This window comes from Phocoena phocoena, chromosome 18 (assembly GCF_963924675.1).
Source record: "Phocoena phocoena chromosome 18, mPhoPho1.1, whole genome shotgun sequence".
NCBI classification, from domain to species: domain Eukaryota; kingdom Metazoa; phylum Chordata; class Mammalia; order Artiodactyla; family Phocoenidae; genus Phocoena; species Phocoena phocoena.
Genome location: NC_089236.1, coordinates 76,920,165 through 76,938,021, shown reverse-complemented (window position 1 = coordinate 76,938,021; position 17,857 = coordinate 76,920,165). Strand labels below are relative to the sequence as shown.

The 17,857-nt window shown below is 40.5% G+C and overlaps 1 protein-coding gene across 1 annotated transcript in view; it reads right to left on the bottom strand.

The window, feature by feature from the left end:
- The window catches only part of MYO16 (myosin XVI), a 404,938-nt gene that overhangs the window by 345,623 nt on the left and 41,458 nt on the right, over positions 1–17,857 (bottom strand). Inside the window, exons 2-3 of the mRNA XM_065896022.1 lie at positions 17,612–17,682; positions 6,920–7,063 (exon numbers count right to left, since the gene is read on the bottom strand). Coding sequence (XP_065752094.1) covers positions 6,920–7,063; positions 17,612–17,682 — 215 coding nt within the window. The remainder of the gene's footprint in view (positions 1–6,919; positions 7,064–17,611; positions 17,683–17,857) is intronic.

Here is a 17,857-nt window from a genome sequence, read left to right as displayed (position 1 = left end):
AATAAGGTAAGTGAAAATTCTGTGGTCACATTTTGTTTAATAGAATGTATATTATATAGAATTATATGAATATGTAATTCTACATTAAATATAAAAATAATAATGCAGTAAAATATTTTACTGGGAATGAAAACATTTAGATTTGAGATTTTATTCTACTACATAACCTCTCTGATATTAGATTTCTTTATGTAAAAATAGGGATAATATATTAAGTGCATTGCTTTTGTCATAGATGTGCTCCACATACTCAGTGAGCTATCTATGAAACTTCTAGGAAACTGCAAAACCCTGTTCAACTATGTGATGGAAATTGTGAAAATAATAATGGTACTAAAAAGTCTAAATTTTGAAAATATACTGTAGAAATCCATCATTTTTTGAGCCACCCCAATTCCTAAAATACACTGGGTTTAGATGGTTTCTATTTCACAATTAAAATCCTAAAATCGGTCAATTGTTTTACTTAGTAATAAATTCAGTCAATCCTCATTGCTCATGGATTTTATATTTGTGAACTTGCCTACTTGCTAGAATTAATTTGTAATCCCAAATCAACACTGATGGTGCTTTGCTGGTCATCCGTGCATATGCAGAGTGGTGGAAAATTCTAGCCACCCAAGGTACACATTCAAAGCTCAGGTCCCATGAGGCCTTGCTCTGCCTTCTTGTTTCAGCTCTCATAGTGTAAAAAACTGGTCTTACTGCAGTCCACTCAGTGCCATTTTTCGTGTGTTTGAGCTTTTTCTTGGTGATTTCACTGTTTCAAGTGGCCCCCAACCGTAGTGCAGAAGTGCTGTCTAGTGTTTCCATGGGCAAGGAGGCTGTGAAGAGCCTTAATAGAAAATATGTGCATTGCATAAGCTTTTTTCAGGCCCGAGTTATAGTGTTACTGCCGTGAGTTCAAGGTTTATGAGTCAACAACATATTTTAAATTAGGTGTCTTTAAACAGAAACACACAAAAAATAAAGTTTGCGCTAAAAATACAGTCGTAAAAAAATGAAGCTGTACAGATCTGTTGATGCGCGTGTTGTGAGCAGAGGCACGCAGGAACCTAACACTGTAAGTCCCCTAGGAGCCTGGTCTTGTATTCACTAAGTCAGTGTCTGCGATGATTTTATAGAACAGAACCACCACGAATACTGTATTACAATGTATCATAATACTTCTTAACTTTCCTCCCATAGTCTAAGTACTCAAGTCAGAAAACCGTGTTTTAATGGGAAATGTATAATATTGCAATACAAATAGTGATCTTATTTGTCCACTCTGGGGACTGTAGCTCCATATGAATTCTATCATAAGCAACACGGCAGCACATCAGAGTGGTCAGGGTTCAGGTCCTGAAGCTGGCCTTCATGGGATCAAATTTTGCCTCTACCACTACCAACTGGCTTTCAGCATGTAGATTAGCCTCACTAAGTTGCCTCACCTATAAAAAGTAAAAGTGGAAAAAGCTAGCACATACATACAGGATTCTGCAAGGACTCAGTGAATTAATAATTATAAAGCACATAGAAAAACACTCAGCGTATAGGGAGGGCTGTATAAAAGTTAATTATTAGTATCTGCTTGAGTTTTGTAGATCTGGCAAAAGTACTGACAACATTCACAGTAGCTATGTCTACTCCAAAACATGAAACCATTTGTGATTCAATTAAAATAGCAACGATCTAATGCCGTTTAGTATATGATGGTGACGCATACATACATCTCCACTTCACAAAAACTCACAATAAACAATTACCTTGCAAATCAATGAACATTTCTACAGATAATGCTTTCCTGAAGAACTTGAAAAATATGTGATTCAAATACATTTTTCATTCCTTTTTAAACATAACCCCATACCCCTCACGCTATTCTAAACACCTTCTCCATTTCAGCAAACAGATTCCAACCCTGCAGTTCTCAGGCCAACAAAGTGGAAGCCCTCCCTGACTCCTGCTCTTTCTCTCAAGCCCCAAATCCAATCCCACACCAAATACTGACAACTCGACCTTCCAAATACTCCCACATGTCGGCCACTTCTCACCACCTGCACCATGTCTGGCCCGGACAGTGAGACAGCGTCCCCTAAGAGTTCCCCCCGCCCCTTTGTGTATTTTCAACAGAGCAGCCAGAGTGGATCTTTTTAAATGGATGTCATATCATGTCACCTCTCCACTCAAAACCCTCCACAGGCCCCCTCATCACCTGGGGTAAAAGTAAATTCTAACGTCCAAGCAAGGGGCTTGATGAGCTCCCGTCGACTCTCTGACTTCTCGTTCTGCCCTGCCCGCGTCCACTCCACGAGAGAACTGCCTGGTCTCCTTTGCTCTTCTTCTAACACGAGCCACTGCCCCACAGCTTGCCCTCACCCGTTGCCTCTGCCCAGCCCACGATGCACCCACAGTCCACGAGGCTCACAGCTCAAATGTCACCCCTCCATCAGGACATCCATTAAGACTTTCTACCCCTCTCTCCTTGCCCCTCCAACATTTCGCTTTAGTTGACACGTTGTACACTTCGTCCACTTAGGTGTTTTTTCCTGTTTCTCCCCAGTAGAACGTAAGCTCCAAAGAGGCAGGGATTTGTGCTTCTTTTATTCACTGCTGACCCCCTCAGTGCAGAACAGAAGGCACTCAAATATGTAAGTGCATAGTGTCCCTTACTCATCAGTTTGGAAAATGGAAAGAAGACTGGACACGCAGCACTAAACAATGTACGATGGCCTTTAGTTCTGGAAGTAAAATAAATCTTTCTTTTGAGGTGGTTAGCAGGAACATAATTACGATTTTTATGATGATGTATTTCACCCACATTTACTTGAAAGCAAATTATTACTGTGGATGGATGGTGGGCTAGTTATGACATGGTGGTAATGAGGCTACTCAGATTTGCTGAATCCGTTAGTCAAGTTACTCAGTGGTTACACGTACATTACTTGCTTTGGTTTGTTTTTGTCATTGTTCTATAATGTAAAATGTCTTATTATTCACTGTGTAGCACCCAGAACATAGTAGTCACTCAATAAATATTTGCTGAATGAATGAATGAATGAACAAACAGTAACCTCCTTGACGGCAGCAATTATGTTAAAGATAGTTGGTGATCAATATATATTAGTTAATGATTACAGACAGTCATCAGTAAATGAATAACAGCAACGGGCACATATATAACTTTGCATATGAGGTTGGGTTATTCTATGGTGTGAGAAATAGGGCATTGCAGACCATGAAAATGTTAATAACTTGACAATTACAGATTTAATTCTATGTTTACACATGAAGTAAATCCAGTTTCTAGCTCTCAATTCCGCCTGGTAAAGAAAAGCAATATCATCTGACATTGAGATCATGTGTGCCGAAGTAAGCACTTCTAAATACAAGTGTAGGATGAAGAATTCCAGAATATGTAGGAAGATGAATGTGGCTATAAGACAGGTTTTTTTTAGATATAACATGAGTTAATAATGTCAATATTAAATTCAGGCTGACTTCCAAAAATTGGCCTGCCATTCTTTCAGCCATTTGTGTATGTATTCAGCAAGTATTGATATATATACATTGAGTCTCTATAAAGTGCTGGCACTGTTTTAACAAATAGCCATGTATGCACCAGCTAGTTACTTCTGTGACTTGCTGGAAGCTAATAATTTAGGTAATGCCTAACTTAGAGCTCCCTAATGAACACCACTGATATCAGCTCGATAAATAATTAATGAATATAAATCAAATTGTTCTAGGCAGAAGAGATATTTATTATAAAGGCAACTGGCCATTAATAAAATTGAGTTCATTGCCAGGGGAACAAGTAGAGTTACAGAAACTGTGTCACACGAGAACAAAGGGAAAAGTAAATTGTATTTAAACACGCACAACATACACGATAATGTGAAAGAAAAAGGAGCTCAGGCCACGTGCTGACGATCCTAGCAGCAACTGGGGGGGAATGCCAAAGAATAGGGGAATACAATAAAAGTACAAAAAAAGGAGTGTAGAGAACTCACCTCATCAAAATGGAGCTATCATTGAGTCTGACAATGACATGAGGGTGTCCCCATTCAGGACAATGATTTAGTACTTCTTCAAACTGTTGTTATTTTTCTATCTGTTTTGGGAAATGGGACTGGTGCCAGTGCTTATTGATTTTCCTTGGAAGACACTGTTTAACCTCAACGGGAGCAAGGCACATGTATATTTCCTCAGTTATGCAAAGAGTCACAAGGAAGACCTAAGTAATTTGCCACTATATGTCTAACTTATTTCTATAATTATAGTGTAATTGACACCCCAGGTACCAGTCCTCACGGGCTGCCCTAATCCCAGCTCTGGTTATAAACATGCTTCATTCCTGCCGTCTGGGTGGTCCAAGTTATTTGCTACTTCTAGTCTATCAGTGGTATTTCTGATACCCATGCTACTCCCGGCAACAGTCCCTATATGCTGAAGGGAAGTCATCTGCAAGTAGTTATAGCTTCTGCACCTTGAAATCACAACCCTGCCATGTACTCAGCCCTTCTCTTGGCTGTCCCTGTGACATTGTAAGAATCCTATGAGATGCCTAGACCAGGACTCAGCGCAGACTCTACAAAGAAGGTAGATCCTCTTACTCTGTTCCATCAGAAATAAGAAACAGATATTCTATAATGAAGGAAGGAAATCTTGGCTGGCAGTGAAATTAAGGGCTGACAAACTCTCAGAACTCAAGAAGGGGAAGCCTTCATCCAGCAGTGTACACTGAGGAAATGGAAGAAGGATTTTAAGAATTCAAGCTCAGTCGTGTGAATATTGGTTCCTGAGAATTGCATGAGTGAAATGAAAATAGCCTAATTTGGTGTAACTAATCATAAGTACTGAGAGAAAATAAATGGAGACGGGCCTTGAAAAAGTGACTCTCAACTAATATTCTGAATCTCTCGACTAATATTCAGAAAAAAAAATAAAAACATAGGAAAACCACAAAAGCTATGAATCTAACTCTTCTATCTCATTCTCATATAATTATAGCCCAGCTTCGCCCAAGTCATCCAGTGGTTGAACTACCCAAAAAAAAAGTTTCAAACAACTACTATAGACCAAGCCATTTCTTTAAAAATCTAGCCTGGTGTCCTATGAGCTCTGAGAATTCCAAAGAGTTCACAGTTGATGATTTCACAGTATCACTCAAAAGACCACAGAGTTCCCTTCTGAGATGTGTTTTAAATTTTCCTTTAATACTAAGCAAATACTAAGTAGATCTCACTGCCTTTGTGCTGACTTGTTAGTTTAATTCCTCTTAGGCTCAGGTTCTATCAAGTGAAGATTTGTTCTTATAAATGAGTTAAGTACCTTTTCATGTGTTTTCCTGTAGAGTATTAGTTCCCCCAAATGATTCTATTTCAAGCTAAATTGTCTTTATTTCCTTTACCTTTCCTTATTTATTTATTATAGCTGCCATCTTCCAGGAGTTGAAAGGAACACATGTCTAGTGATATAATACACTTCTACTATAAAAACAAAAAAAGTTTACAAATTCTTGAGGGACAAATTAGACTAAACTAGACCAAATTAAACCTCTTACAAGATAAAGGAAATCTCCATTCATAGTCTTTATCCTACAAGGCTTCTGCTTAGGATTTTTAAAAGGGGGAAGAAAGCAGTGTAGTGGGATTGTGTTTTTTAAAAAAAAGATATGTTCAAGTCCTAAGGCTACTATCTGTGAGTGATCTTCTATGGAAATAAGGTCTTTGCAGATCAAGGTAAGATAAGGTGTTATTGAGTTAAGGTGGACCCTAAACCCTATGACTGGTGCATTTATAAAGAAAAGAGAGGGGTATTTGGACACAGAGACACAAGGAACAGGGTCACGTGATGGTGGAGGCAAAGACTGGAGTGATGCATCTGTAACCAAGGACCACCAAGGACTGAAAGGGATCCACAGGAGCTAGAAAGAAACAAGGAAGAATTCTTCCCTAGAGCTGACATAGGGCATACAGCTTTGCCAACACCTTGATTTCAGATTCCTGGCCTCCAAAATGTAAGAGAATAAAGTTCTCTTGTATTTAGCTATCAAGTAGGTGGTAATTTGTTAAGACAGGTAGCATGACCCTGGGGAGAAAGGACAGACTTTGGACAATGACCTTAAGTTCAGGGATATCGTTTGTTTTTTGACCTATGGCAAGTTGCTTAATATCTCTGAGCACCAATTTGCTTGTATGTGAAATTTTGAGGGCTCACGTGAAAAGCCAGGCACATAACAGAAAATCATTAAGGAATTATGCAATTTTTATTAATAAAGGGGAAAAAAGCAAATCATTCATTCGTACTCTTATATTCTAGTATGCTTTCTAAAATATCCTGCATAATTTCTTAAAATCTTTGTTAGAGATAAACTAATGAGAAAGAATCCCAATTCTAAAATAATTATAGCACATGCGAGGACCCACGTCAGGGTCTAAGCTGTAACTCAAGACAATGACAACAAATAACTCCAGTGACTTTTATACTTAGAGTTTTCACTTTCATGTAAACAAAAGTTGTAGACACTTCTTTGCTAGATTTAAGCAAGAGAAGAAGATTCAATATGAGCCTTACTATCATACACCTAGTCTGGCTAAAAATTAGGAGAATGAATTGAGAGACAAAACAACCATCATCAAACCATTTTAGTTAGCACTGACTTGCGAGGTATCAAGGCATATAATTTCCAAGAAAAAGGCAAGAGGAATAGAGCTTGGTGTGACGTCTACACAATTTCTTTTATGAACTATGTGGTGACCCACAACCTTAGTCTCTAATTATCTTGGAATTCCAGGCAAATAAGTGATGACATATACACGCATTTTTTTTCTCACCTGAAGTATTATATATTGTGAAGTATTATTGGTTAAATATGCAGACTTTTATATGCCATCAATCTTCGAATGGTAATAAACGGAATTGCTTTACTTACTAACACAAGCAGTAGGACAACATCAGGGTTATCACAGGCACAGGCAATGTGCATTGGTGTCCAAAAATCTTCGTCCTGGTGGTTGACATTGGCCCCTCTGTCAATCAGGATCTCTGCAATGAAGACATTATCATACCGGGCACACTGAAAAAAGAAGAAAAAAAGAAATAAAAGAAAGTATACTATGATAACAAACTACGATAGGTTTATTTGGAATAAACCTAATCCAAATTTCCTTTCCACAGGTATACAACTTCAATGCCAATTTTTGAACTTGGGAGGTGGAGCTAAACTGGGGAAGAATGTATTCATGTTCCCTAACTAACCTACAAGGAAAGAAGCATATGTAAGACTGAAAGGAAAATTGAATCCATGGACAGTGGAAAGAAAAATGGACTAGATATTATAGAAGACAAGATTAGTCATTTGAAGGCAGTAATATAAATTATACAAAATGACACACAGAGAGAAAAATGATGAAATAAATGAACGGAGCCTCAGTGAGTTGTGGGAAAACTTCAAACTGATTGATAACCCCTCAGACTGACAGCACAGGAAATGGGTACTACAGAGATATATGTATGCTTTTGTTATTACTTAATTACCTTTATAATTAGTCATTAGAAAACAGCCCAATTTTAAAAAGTAGGCAGAAGATTTGAACTTTGTCAATACTTTATAATAACTATAAAGGGCGTATAAACTTTAAAAGCTATGAATCACTATATTGCACACCTATAACTCATATAATATTGTACATCAACTATACTTCAACTTAAAAAAAGATACATGAACTGTGGTTCACAATTATAACACAGTCATTGAAGAATCTCCATATCTTTCTTCATTCGCTGGTACTCTCAAGAATGTACAAAAAGGACAATGCAAAATCACGGTGCACATTCCATATGGAAGGAGATTTGAGGGGTGCCACTTTGGGGACACGTGGAAGCACTTGGGGCAATGGCAAACACATGAACCTTGAAGGATTAGTTTCAGTTTTGAACTAAGATATCTGTGTATCTGATGTTCCATGTCATGTGTAGCAATAACAAATGGTCCCTACCATCAGGGCCTGATGATGTGAACCATGACCCCATCCACACTCACTGCAGGTTTGGGTACAAAGACTGATAAGGTGAGGACCAGAGAATAAAAGCTAATACATCCATTTTAGAATTTGGGGCCTGGACCCAATTTCTTTTAGGAAATTCATATGCAAGTAATTCCTATTCTTCTCTCTTTTTCGTTTTGATAGCTCCCTGCATAATCAAAACGGATGTGACCTCGTCCTTCTGTGCCTGTCAAGATGTCCTCAACCTGCACGTCAGAAATCCACAGTGATGATTCAACGATACCTAAGGTTTAGCTTTCAGTCTTTTACCAAAACATAGTTAATTAGATACCGTGTTTAAAGTGATACCCGCCCTCTCAAGTGACGTAAGTTTTAGATTCACATTTCAAAGGATCGTGAATAATAATTTGACAGCAATAAGTACCTTCTAATCACACTTGTCTGCAAAGATGATGATGGCTGAATATTCCTGGTACAATGTTCTTACAGTATTATAGCTATATAGTAAACGTCATTCTCCCTAGAAAGAATTTTCATCAAGCTAGAAAATCTCCCTCCCAATTCAGGCAGTTTTTCACCATGTTTAGCAATTTCTGGGGACACTTTATGGAACCATAAGAATGGCTGAGGCCCCGCTCTGTCACCCTCAACAGAACTCAGACAACATCAGTTATTTCCACCTGGAGACAAGTCCCCAGCTCCTCCTGTCACTGTCATCTCCTTCTTGAAGTGCCAAGCAGGACTAGCCACATAATTTATGCAAAATGAAAATAGAGGGCCCTTTATTCAAATATTCCTAAGAATTTAAAGATGGCGACAGCAGAGCATGAAAGCAAGCTTGGGCCCTTCTAAGTACTAGGCACACGCCATGAAGCCTGTCCTGAATTTTGAAGCGCCTCGACCAACCTGCCTCCCAGGCGCCTCATGTCCACACACTCTTCCTTCTACTGGACCTCTGGAACAGTCCATTTCAAGCAAACGTTCCTCATCTGGAAATGTCCAGAGAACCTAAGTGGAAATCTATCTCTCTGGAAACACCATCTCTCCTGGAGCCTTCCCCTGTGCAGGTAAAGTTATTCCTTCCTAGGACCCTGAAGAAGCTGGATTATTTTCTCAGCTTATCATTGATTCTTCTAGATCACTGCATGTTCACCTTCACGTGCTTCTTTCTAAGATTCACTCTGTCCTTACATACAATGCTCTTCCCCCAACCTGGTTCAAGCCTTCATCAAAGGCTTCGGAACCACGACCACGGTCTTTGCTCCACTTTTGAGCACCACCAAACAATGAAGCATCAAGTACATTGGGTCACCCACCCTATACGAGAGTTTAAAAATGTCTTCCTTCCGGTACTCAGGAATCTTCACCTACATTGTACTTTAGTTGCCCATTCCTCATGACCAAGATTAGCTCCACGCTGAAATATTAAATTCTGCAGTCCCAATCCGTGACCAGAATATTCCATTCTGCCTCTTAGGGTACACTTAGAAAACAACATGGCCGACAGCTCCTTCCTCTGAGACGTTCATGGAATTGACCACAGTTAGAAAGTGACCACTTACACTTTCAACACCAGCTCAGTAGTTCACAATTTCTCTGGCAACGCATCCTTTCACTCATTTTTAAGTTTGTAAACAACGGTGGTATTTCTCAACGTATAAAAACCCACTACAATGTGAATTACTGATTCAGCCCCAAAGACTCTGAGAACTATAGAAACCAAATCACAAATAAAGACGATTTTAAACTTCAAATGTGTTGTCTTTTCCCTCCACATTATCATAAGGGGTATTTTACATGTTTTAGTTCTGGTTGACTCAGGAGCGGCATGTCCTGAACGACCCTGAAATCCACCCTCAGAAAATCAAAAATTCGATATACGCTGTGTTCACACACCAAATCCTATGGTTCACAAATGTAAGTTATCTGTTGCCAGTTTTTTTTTTTTAAACTGGAGTCAGATCTACGGTAACGTAAGCTTTCTCGATGATTATCTATTTTCAGTATCTATTTTCCCTCCTCTGTGTTGATTACAAAGCCGCTGGGACAGAGGAGACCAGCAAAGAGGTACTAGGACAACAACCAATTTGATACAGATTCATTTACTGAGTGGATACCATGTGCCAGGCGTTGTTCTAATATTAAAAACTATATATTTCTGCACCGCCTGGCAGCTCTGGGGGGAGGAGAAGCAACAGGATTTACACAGTCAATTTGGATTAGCCAAGTTCCATTTTCTTGTCCTGTGTTTATGGGGTTTCAGTGGTTCAAAAACATTTCTACAATCAGAGACAGGCAGAGACAGAGAGAAAGAGACAGAGACAGAGAGAGGGGAGAGAGAGAGATACAGAGAGGGAGAGAGGTAGAGATTTATATCAGTAGCAAAACGAATTCAAATCTGTTGCAATTTCCAAAATTTTTGACATCACTCTGGAACTTCCATATGGTCCTGTGCATTCAGTGTCAATCCCATGGGCCGTCCTTTTCAGCCAGTGCTTGGATCTCTGCCAAGTCACTTCCATTTCTTTGCCACTATATCACATTGAAGGATCATGTTCATTACAGTGTCATCTCGAATATACTTCTTATCATTTTTGCTTTGCATGTATCTTCTCTCTGGTAAGTATTTATACTCCAGATGACCTTGCCATAGATAAACTATCCAGAAAACTCTGCGATGAAGTACAGTTATTATTTCTACCGGCATTCCAAACAGCACAGCTTCAGGCCAATGGAACCAGACTCTAATTATGGAACAGGTCGTTGTTAAAGAGGTTCAGATGTACCCCTGATGTACATCCTGAAATTTTAAACTCCTAATAACACTGTTATCCTTTTCCGTGAACGTAAACTCTGCTCCTTCAGCTGCAACACTGGTTTGCTTCGCTGTGAATCGCCAAGATTTTATTAGGCAATGCTGTATTCCAGGCACTGTGCTTGGCAATGTATCCGTAAAGGACCATGACATGGTAATCACCCTTGAGAAATAGACAGTACAGTTCAATGAGATGGAGGGTGTACAGAGCATTCTACAGAGTCACAGCAGAGCGTCCCCAGCTGCCTGGTAAGAACTGGACAATTAAGTATGGGAACACGAGGATTAAGGGGCAGGGGTTGAGACATTCATAACCCACTGATTAAATACGTATCCACTGAGGACCTGCCACATCCCCACCATACGCCAAGCCAGAGGGTTGGTATTATGAACTAGATGTCCTCCCTAATCAACAGCTTACATTCAAGGGGGCAGTCAAAAGAGGCAGTCAAAAGAGAGATAAGATGCGCAAGTCCAGTCAGCCATGGAGCCGCCTCAGAGGAGAGCCCAGAGTAGGAAACAGTCTGAAAAACACTGAGGAGGGATGAAAATAGCCATTCGTGGGATTTCATGAAACCTGGCATGTCTAGAGAGTCAATTAAATGATTGGAACTCTTTGCTTAAGGAAGGCCTCTCTGAGTGGGGGAGTTTCAGACTTCCCTAAGAGAGAACCTTTCAGGATGCGACACTCCAATTCTCCTAGAAAGATCCACACCAGTGGTTTCAATGCTGGTTGATTGAAAATTTTGTTGGAGGGGAGCACAGTCCCAGGAAGTCTGTGTCTAATTGCCTTCACCCTGTAAGAAAGGGTTCTGATTCTTTACAAATAGAATTCCACTGTTACACAGATAAAACAAAACAGAATACAACAAAAATCTCACCAGTAACTTCACTTGGGAATTTTTCTTTTTTATAATTGATGTTGAATGAACCAGTTCTGTGTGATCTATTTACTCAAAATGGAAAAGTCACTCCCTTCAGTTTCTGACGGCCTTCCAAGGATCTCCACAACTTGCTCTTCCGTTGCTTTTTCACCCCTTAGGTCATGCAGCACGTGGGCCATCACAATAAAAATGCACCCACAGTTTGCAGAACAAAGGTATGATTTTCATTCAGGATCCAGCTGGATACTGATCTACATCCTGAACTCAGACTTTCCAGTTATGATGCCATGATTCTCATGGACCAAAGAGATGTGGGATTTTAAAAAGCAAAGCACAGTCGGGAATTTGAATCCTTGAAAAAACATAAAGGGGTCATTGTTCACAGCCAATGGCAACTCTACTTCCCATTCCAGGACCTTGCAGCATCCTGCAGTCTCACCAGACATCAGAACGGCCCGGCTCTCTGTTTCTCAGTGACATCGTCCTTTCACTTCCATCTTGCCTCTTCGTTTGCCTCTCTTTCTGCTGCAGTGTCCTGGATGGATGTTCCCCCCCATTCCACCTACCCCAAGGAACTCTCCAGGAAAAGCCCCTGGAGAGGGCATGTTGTCTTCTGGTAGGATTCATTTTTTTGCTAGAAGGTACCCCTGCAACCTTTACCCTTGTTTTCCTGGGAAAGCAAAGGAGTAACATGGTCAATGCCCAGACGCTCTGGCAAGCAGGGCAAAGTATGGATAACTTCTACGTAGGGACTCTTTTTGTTCTTTAATACCTAGGTGGTTTCTAAAGTAAGATATTCCTTTAAACATTGTCTCCAGAGTCCTAATATTCTGCTTCTTTTCATAGCATAATATTTTCTGCTTGATTTTAAAGATATGAAGCCATTGAACTGCTGCTGCTGCAGTAAACTGCTAATAATCTCTGCTTCTTACAGCTCCTGAGACTTCCGAGAAACTCAGAAGAAAGCCCGAAGAACAGCCCGATTCGGAGACCCAGATATTCTTGTAAGAATAGAGTGATCGAAACTTTTAGAATTTAAGCTTCTAAAAAAAACATAGTTCTAAGAAGTATTCTGTATTAATTTGTTTTATTTTCATCTTTTTTTTGGCCATGCCGCACAGCTCGTGGGATCTTAGTTCCCCAACCAGGGACTGAACCCCGGGCCCACGACAGTGTAATTTCTTTCATTATGTGAAACATACATGCTTATCATTTAAAACATTCAAGCTATATGTAAAAGAGTAAAAAATGAGATCCTGTCTCCTCCCCAACCTGTCACTGTTAAAAATTCCTTGTCTATTCTTCAAGATTTTCACAGCTGTTGAAAAGATTCTCTGCTCTCCTCCCTGCCACCATGTCTACCTGTCTTGAGTGTAACATATATACTATTCTCTAATCTGCTTGTGACATTTACCAAATATCTTGGGCATATTTGCACATCCACTGCAGCTTGTTTTCATCAGTGACGTGGAACTCCACTGCTTAAATGCCTGCCTTTATGTTAAAATGACAATTCACCAGGTAAAAGAAAGAAGATTTTCCTATTTCTAATGTATTTCACTTAAGCTTCACTATGGTCTCCTGCTGTCACAGCACAGAATCAAAAGAACTCGCATTTCATACTCCATGCAAGAGGGTTTCCTTACACCCAGGAGCTCCTCCTTCGTAGCTTATGTATGAAAGGTCATAACGCAAAACTCTGGACGGCATTTTAGCAAAGTTCCATGTGATTCTGTTTTCAACTCCATACATAGCATTGTTCCTTCCAAAGAGTTACAGCTGAGTTTTTTCTATATTGCCCTCACAGAGACTAAAATCTTAGGGTGCAGATATCGTTACTTGTTGGCATTATTTCCCCTCTAATGGTACCGGATACTTGCGATACACTTGATTCATAAATTATTGAATGAAGAGTAGATAAACATGCAAATTCAGACTTACTGTTGAAAGTTTATTTAAAAGATGATAAAACTAAAGATTGTATATGATGAAAAAATATTAAAACCTGTTTGTCAATTGTCTACCTTTAATACAGAGGGAATTATTCATCTCCAACTTAAAAGTTACTGTGGCATTTCTACCAGGAGTCTTCCCAAAACCTCCACTTACAGTGAGGTGCTCAGTGAATAATAATTGAGTTAAACAAGCGAAACTCTGGGGAATCTCAACAACTTCCACGGTTTATTCCTGATGCCCTGCATGCACATACGATGCCATTTTCTCAAAGACGTTGCTCTAACATTATATAATTAGAGCTTCAGCACTGATAAAGCAACAGGCTTCATACTGCAGGATGCCCAAGAGGTGGGGTGAGCACAGAGCTGCTCACACCTTACATTTTTGAGGGCGAAATTGCCTTTTTCAGTACCTAAGGAATTTTGAAACCCTGTAATTTTGTCTCTCTGGCAACCTGCAATTTTTCATTTTTTTTAACATCTTTATTGGAGTATAATTGCTTTACAATGGTCCGTTAGTTTCTGCTGTATAACAAAGTGAATCAGTTATACATATACATATGTTCCCATATCTCTTCCCTCTTGCATCTCCCTCCCTCCCTCCCTATCCCACCCCTCTAGGTGGACACAAAGCACCCAGCTGATCTCCCTGTGCTATGCGGCTGCTTCCCACTAGCTACCTATTTTACGTTTGGTAGTGTATATATGTCCACACCACTCTCTCGCTTTGTCACAGCTTACCCTTCCCCAGTAATCCAGGGAAAAGGAGGCTCAGTGCTGAGCCCACATTCCTGTAGCCATCAGGAAGTTTACTTACATGTATTCCGGTTTCAAAGCCACTTTATCTTAGTCTCACAAACAAAGTCTAACAGTATAAAAATGCATAGTGTTTGCATTGGACCCAGAGCTAATGCAGCGCTTCCCATCTACCTCATCACCTTCATCTTCTCATTTCTTCTTTCTTCTGACTCTACTGCCTTTAGACTTGGTTACCTTGACCTTCTCATTAGCCAAAAAGATCCTTATATTCTGACAGTTCATCTATCCATCCACTCATTCATTCATTCATTTATGATGTGTTGAGTATCTACCATGCATCACATGCTAAGGATATAAAAGTATCTAAGACATCACAGTTTCTGAGAATTCAGTCTAGCAGCAGAGAAAAAGGGCACATCCTCCATTAATTACAATCCATTGTGACAAGATCGACAGCAGAAGCAAGGATCATGTGTCATGAGACCTTAGATACAAGAGTAATTCAGTCTTATCAGGAGCATGAGAAAAGGCTTCAGAACTACCTCTGAAGGTGGCCAAGTGGTCTCATCATTTTCCTCTTTCTCTATCACCTGCTTATCCTGCTTCCAGGTCTGCTGTAATCCATGGTTTATTTTTCTTTCTCCCTCAGAAAACTAAACTCTGTTAGACTGTGTTTTGCATCTTTGCACCCCTAATATCTATCACAGCATTATATATTAATTAATTAAGTAGTTAACGGGTTCATGTGCCTATCAGACAAATCTACTGAGCACCTACTAAGTGCCAGGCACTCTCCCAGTGCTGCAGATATAACAGTGATGAGAGGCCAAGTCCTAGCCCTCCTGGAGCTGACAGTCTGGGAAACAGAACATAATCACCTGAGCCTATGATCTGTTTGGTGGCAACTGTGTTACAAGGAATGAGACAAACAACCGGATAAAAGCTGAGCTGATGGTGGGGTGGTGGGAACGGGTTGCCGTATCCTTTGGGACAAGCCCCGGAAGGTTGTTCTGTTAGATGATTTTTGAGCAGAGAGGCGAAGCAAGCGGGGGAGTGAGGCATGGAGATTTCGGCAGGGGAATGTTCCAGTGGAAATAATGGTGAAAGCACGTGGGCAGGGGCATGGTGGGCACATTAAAGGACCAGCTAGAGCAGGAGGGGGTCCCTGGAGATGAGGGCACAAAGGTGCGGGCACATTCCACGTGGCCGTCTCAGGACTCTGGAGTTTTCCCTGAGTAGGAAGGGAAGCTCCTGGGGCATTTTGACGGAGTGACACGATCTGGTTGCTGTGGGAGAAACAGACTGTAGGGTCCACAGGGACGGGGCCGGGGAGGTGAGGGAAGAAGCTGCTGGTCCCGGGAAGAGGGAGGGTGGTTTATCCAGGTGAAGAGGGACGGCAGCATTCTGGCTGTATTTAAGGTGAAGAAAGCAACCGCTGCTCTGCTGATTGGGAAGACTGAGTTTTAGGTGCTCATTAAAGTTGGATACATCATATACTGCGTTGGCCAAAAAGGTTTTTCCGTAAGATGTTACAGAAAAAGCCCGAACGAACTTTTTGGCCAGTCCAATATATGAGGAAGTGGCCATACTTCTCTTCCTTTCTCTCTCTTTCTGTCAAACACACACACACAGGGTAAGAATACATTACATTCCTGGTTAATACCAACAATGAACTGACATGATTTGTTCAAAGCAAAGGTCTGTCTTCCACTAGCCCAACTGGAATAATTTGCTGTCTGAAAACTTAATCCAGGTATCACTGGGGAATTTACCGGGGAAAGAATACAGTATTTACAGTTAGATGGTCAGAGTTTAAGCTCCAGTACTATCTACTACTGTGTTCGCTTAATTCTTCTATTTCTCAGCTTCTTACCTAATAAAGTACTGCACCTCCTGGTAAGGATTCCAAAGAGAGTGACCAAGAGGAGACTCTTTACCTATGGAAAGCTGTTCACAGCATGTCCTTAGTCTAAGATTGCTTGTCAAAAGCAAACCTAGGATCCAGGACTAATGAGCCCTTGAAAATGTCACGCGAGCCACGTAACGATTGGAGGAGAAAAGAGAGAGCTTTCAAAACCAAAATACTCCAGAGAAGGAAAAAGGAATCCAGAAATCTCTCTTTCCCTCTCAGTCAATGCTGGAGAGAAATGGCTGACGTTCTTCTATGGTGTTCCCCATCAATATTCGGAGTTATTTTTCCACTCCCCTGCATGCATATGACTGCCTGCACCCCAGATGCCTCCAGTCTTGGGCAGACACAAGGTTCTCTTGTTGGCAGTGGTTCTCAACCTTGGCTGTAAATTAGAATCACCTGGGGGAGCTGTGCCCCGCCCCGATGTTCCATCTGCATCCCAGAAAAATTGAGTCGGAATCTCCAGGCTGAGGGTGAGCTGGGAGGCAGACACTGACATTTTACAGCTCCCAGGTGATTCCAGGGGGCAGACAAGGCTGAGACCCAATACCAGATTAGGGAGCTTCCATCAGATCGATGCGTGACCTCCTTTAACATGGATTGCTCTAATGTGAGAAATACAGCATTTTTTAAATATTGGTAGACAATTCTCAATTAGGCTTTTACGTTATGTTAATTTTGGCATTTTTCAAAATCAAGTTTTAAGCTTTAAATTAGCCCTAAAGACCACTAAATGGAATAATTATTGACATCTCCTTTTACTTCATTTTTGCCCTTAACTGAATCAGCAAAAATTTCTTGCATGTAAAACTACTGAATTTATTTGTTTATGTGGTTACTTACTTGTTTATTCACTTAGTCGTTCCCTGCTTGTTTCCAAAAGAATGTAGTAAAGTTTTATTCACATTTATACGATCTGGGCCACAAGCAGAGAATAGTAAAAGCTCATTGGATCAATAAAGAAAGTGAAAGAAAGGACGTCAAAGTAAAAGAAAGGATGGCTGCCTAATGCTCTATAATTGATACAACATTGTCTTGCTTATTTGTTGAATACTATTCATGTTCAAAAGCATCTTCTTTAGGGCAGAGACTTGAACTCCATTATTTACAAACTATAATGTGAGTAATTAACAAATATTAATGTATCATTATCCAAGCCTGTTAACTTGAAACACATCATCGTTCTGATCATCACCAGTTACACGTGCATTTTGCTACTGAGTCTGGAGCCCATAACTGGTTCCCCTTCCACTTGGTGTCACCCACGCTCACCCGGTCATCACAGCTCTTACCAGATGGAGCAGGGTCCCTCCTGAAGACATGGGCATGTGCGGGTCGGCCCCCTCCTTCAGGAGCCGCAGCGCTGCAAGAATGAGAGAGGAGAGTTACACGGCATCTTTTTTCAACATCCTGAATCAAAAGGTGTAGCATTTAATTAGTATCTAAATCTCAAATCGCCTTGAAAGCCAAAGGAGATGGATGAATCGCCATCTGACCTTTTGGTGTATTTAAGAGCGGCGGTGTTTCCCTTCACATTG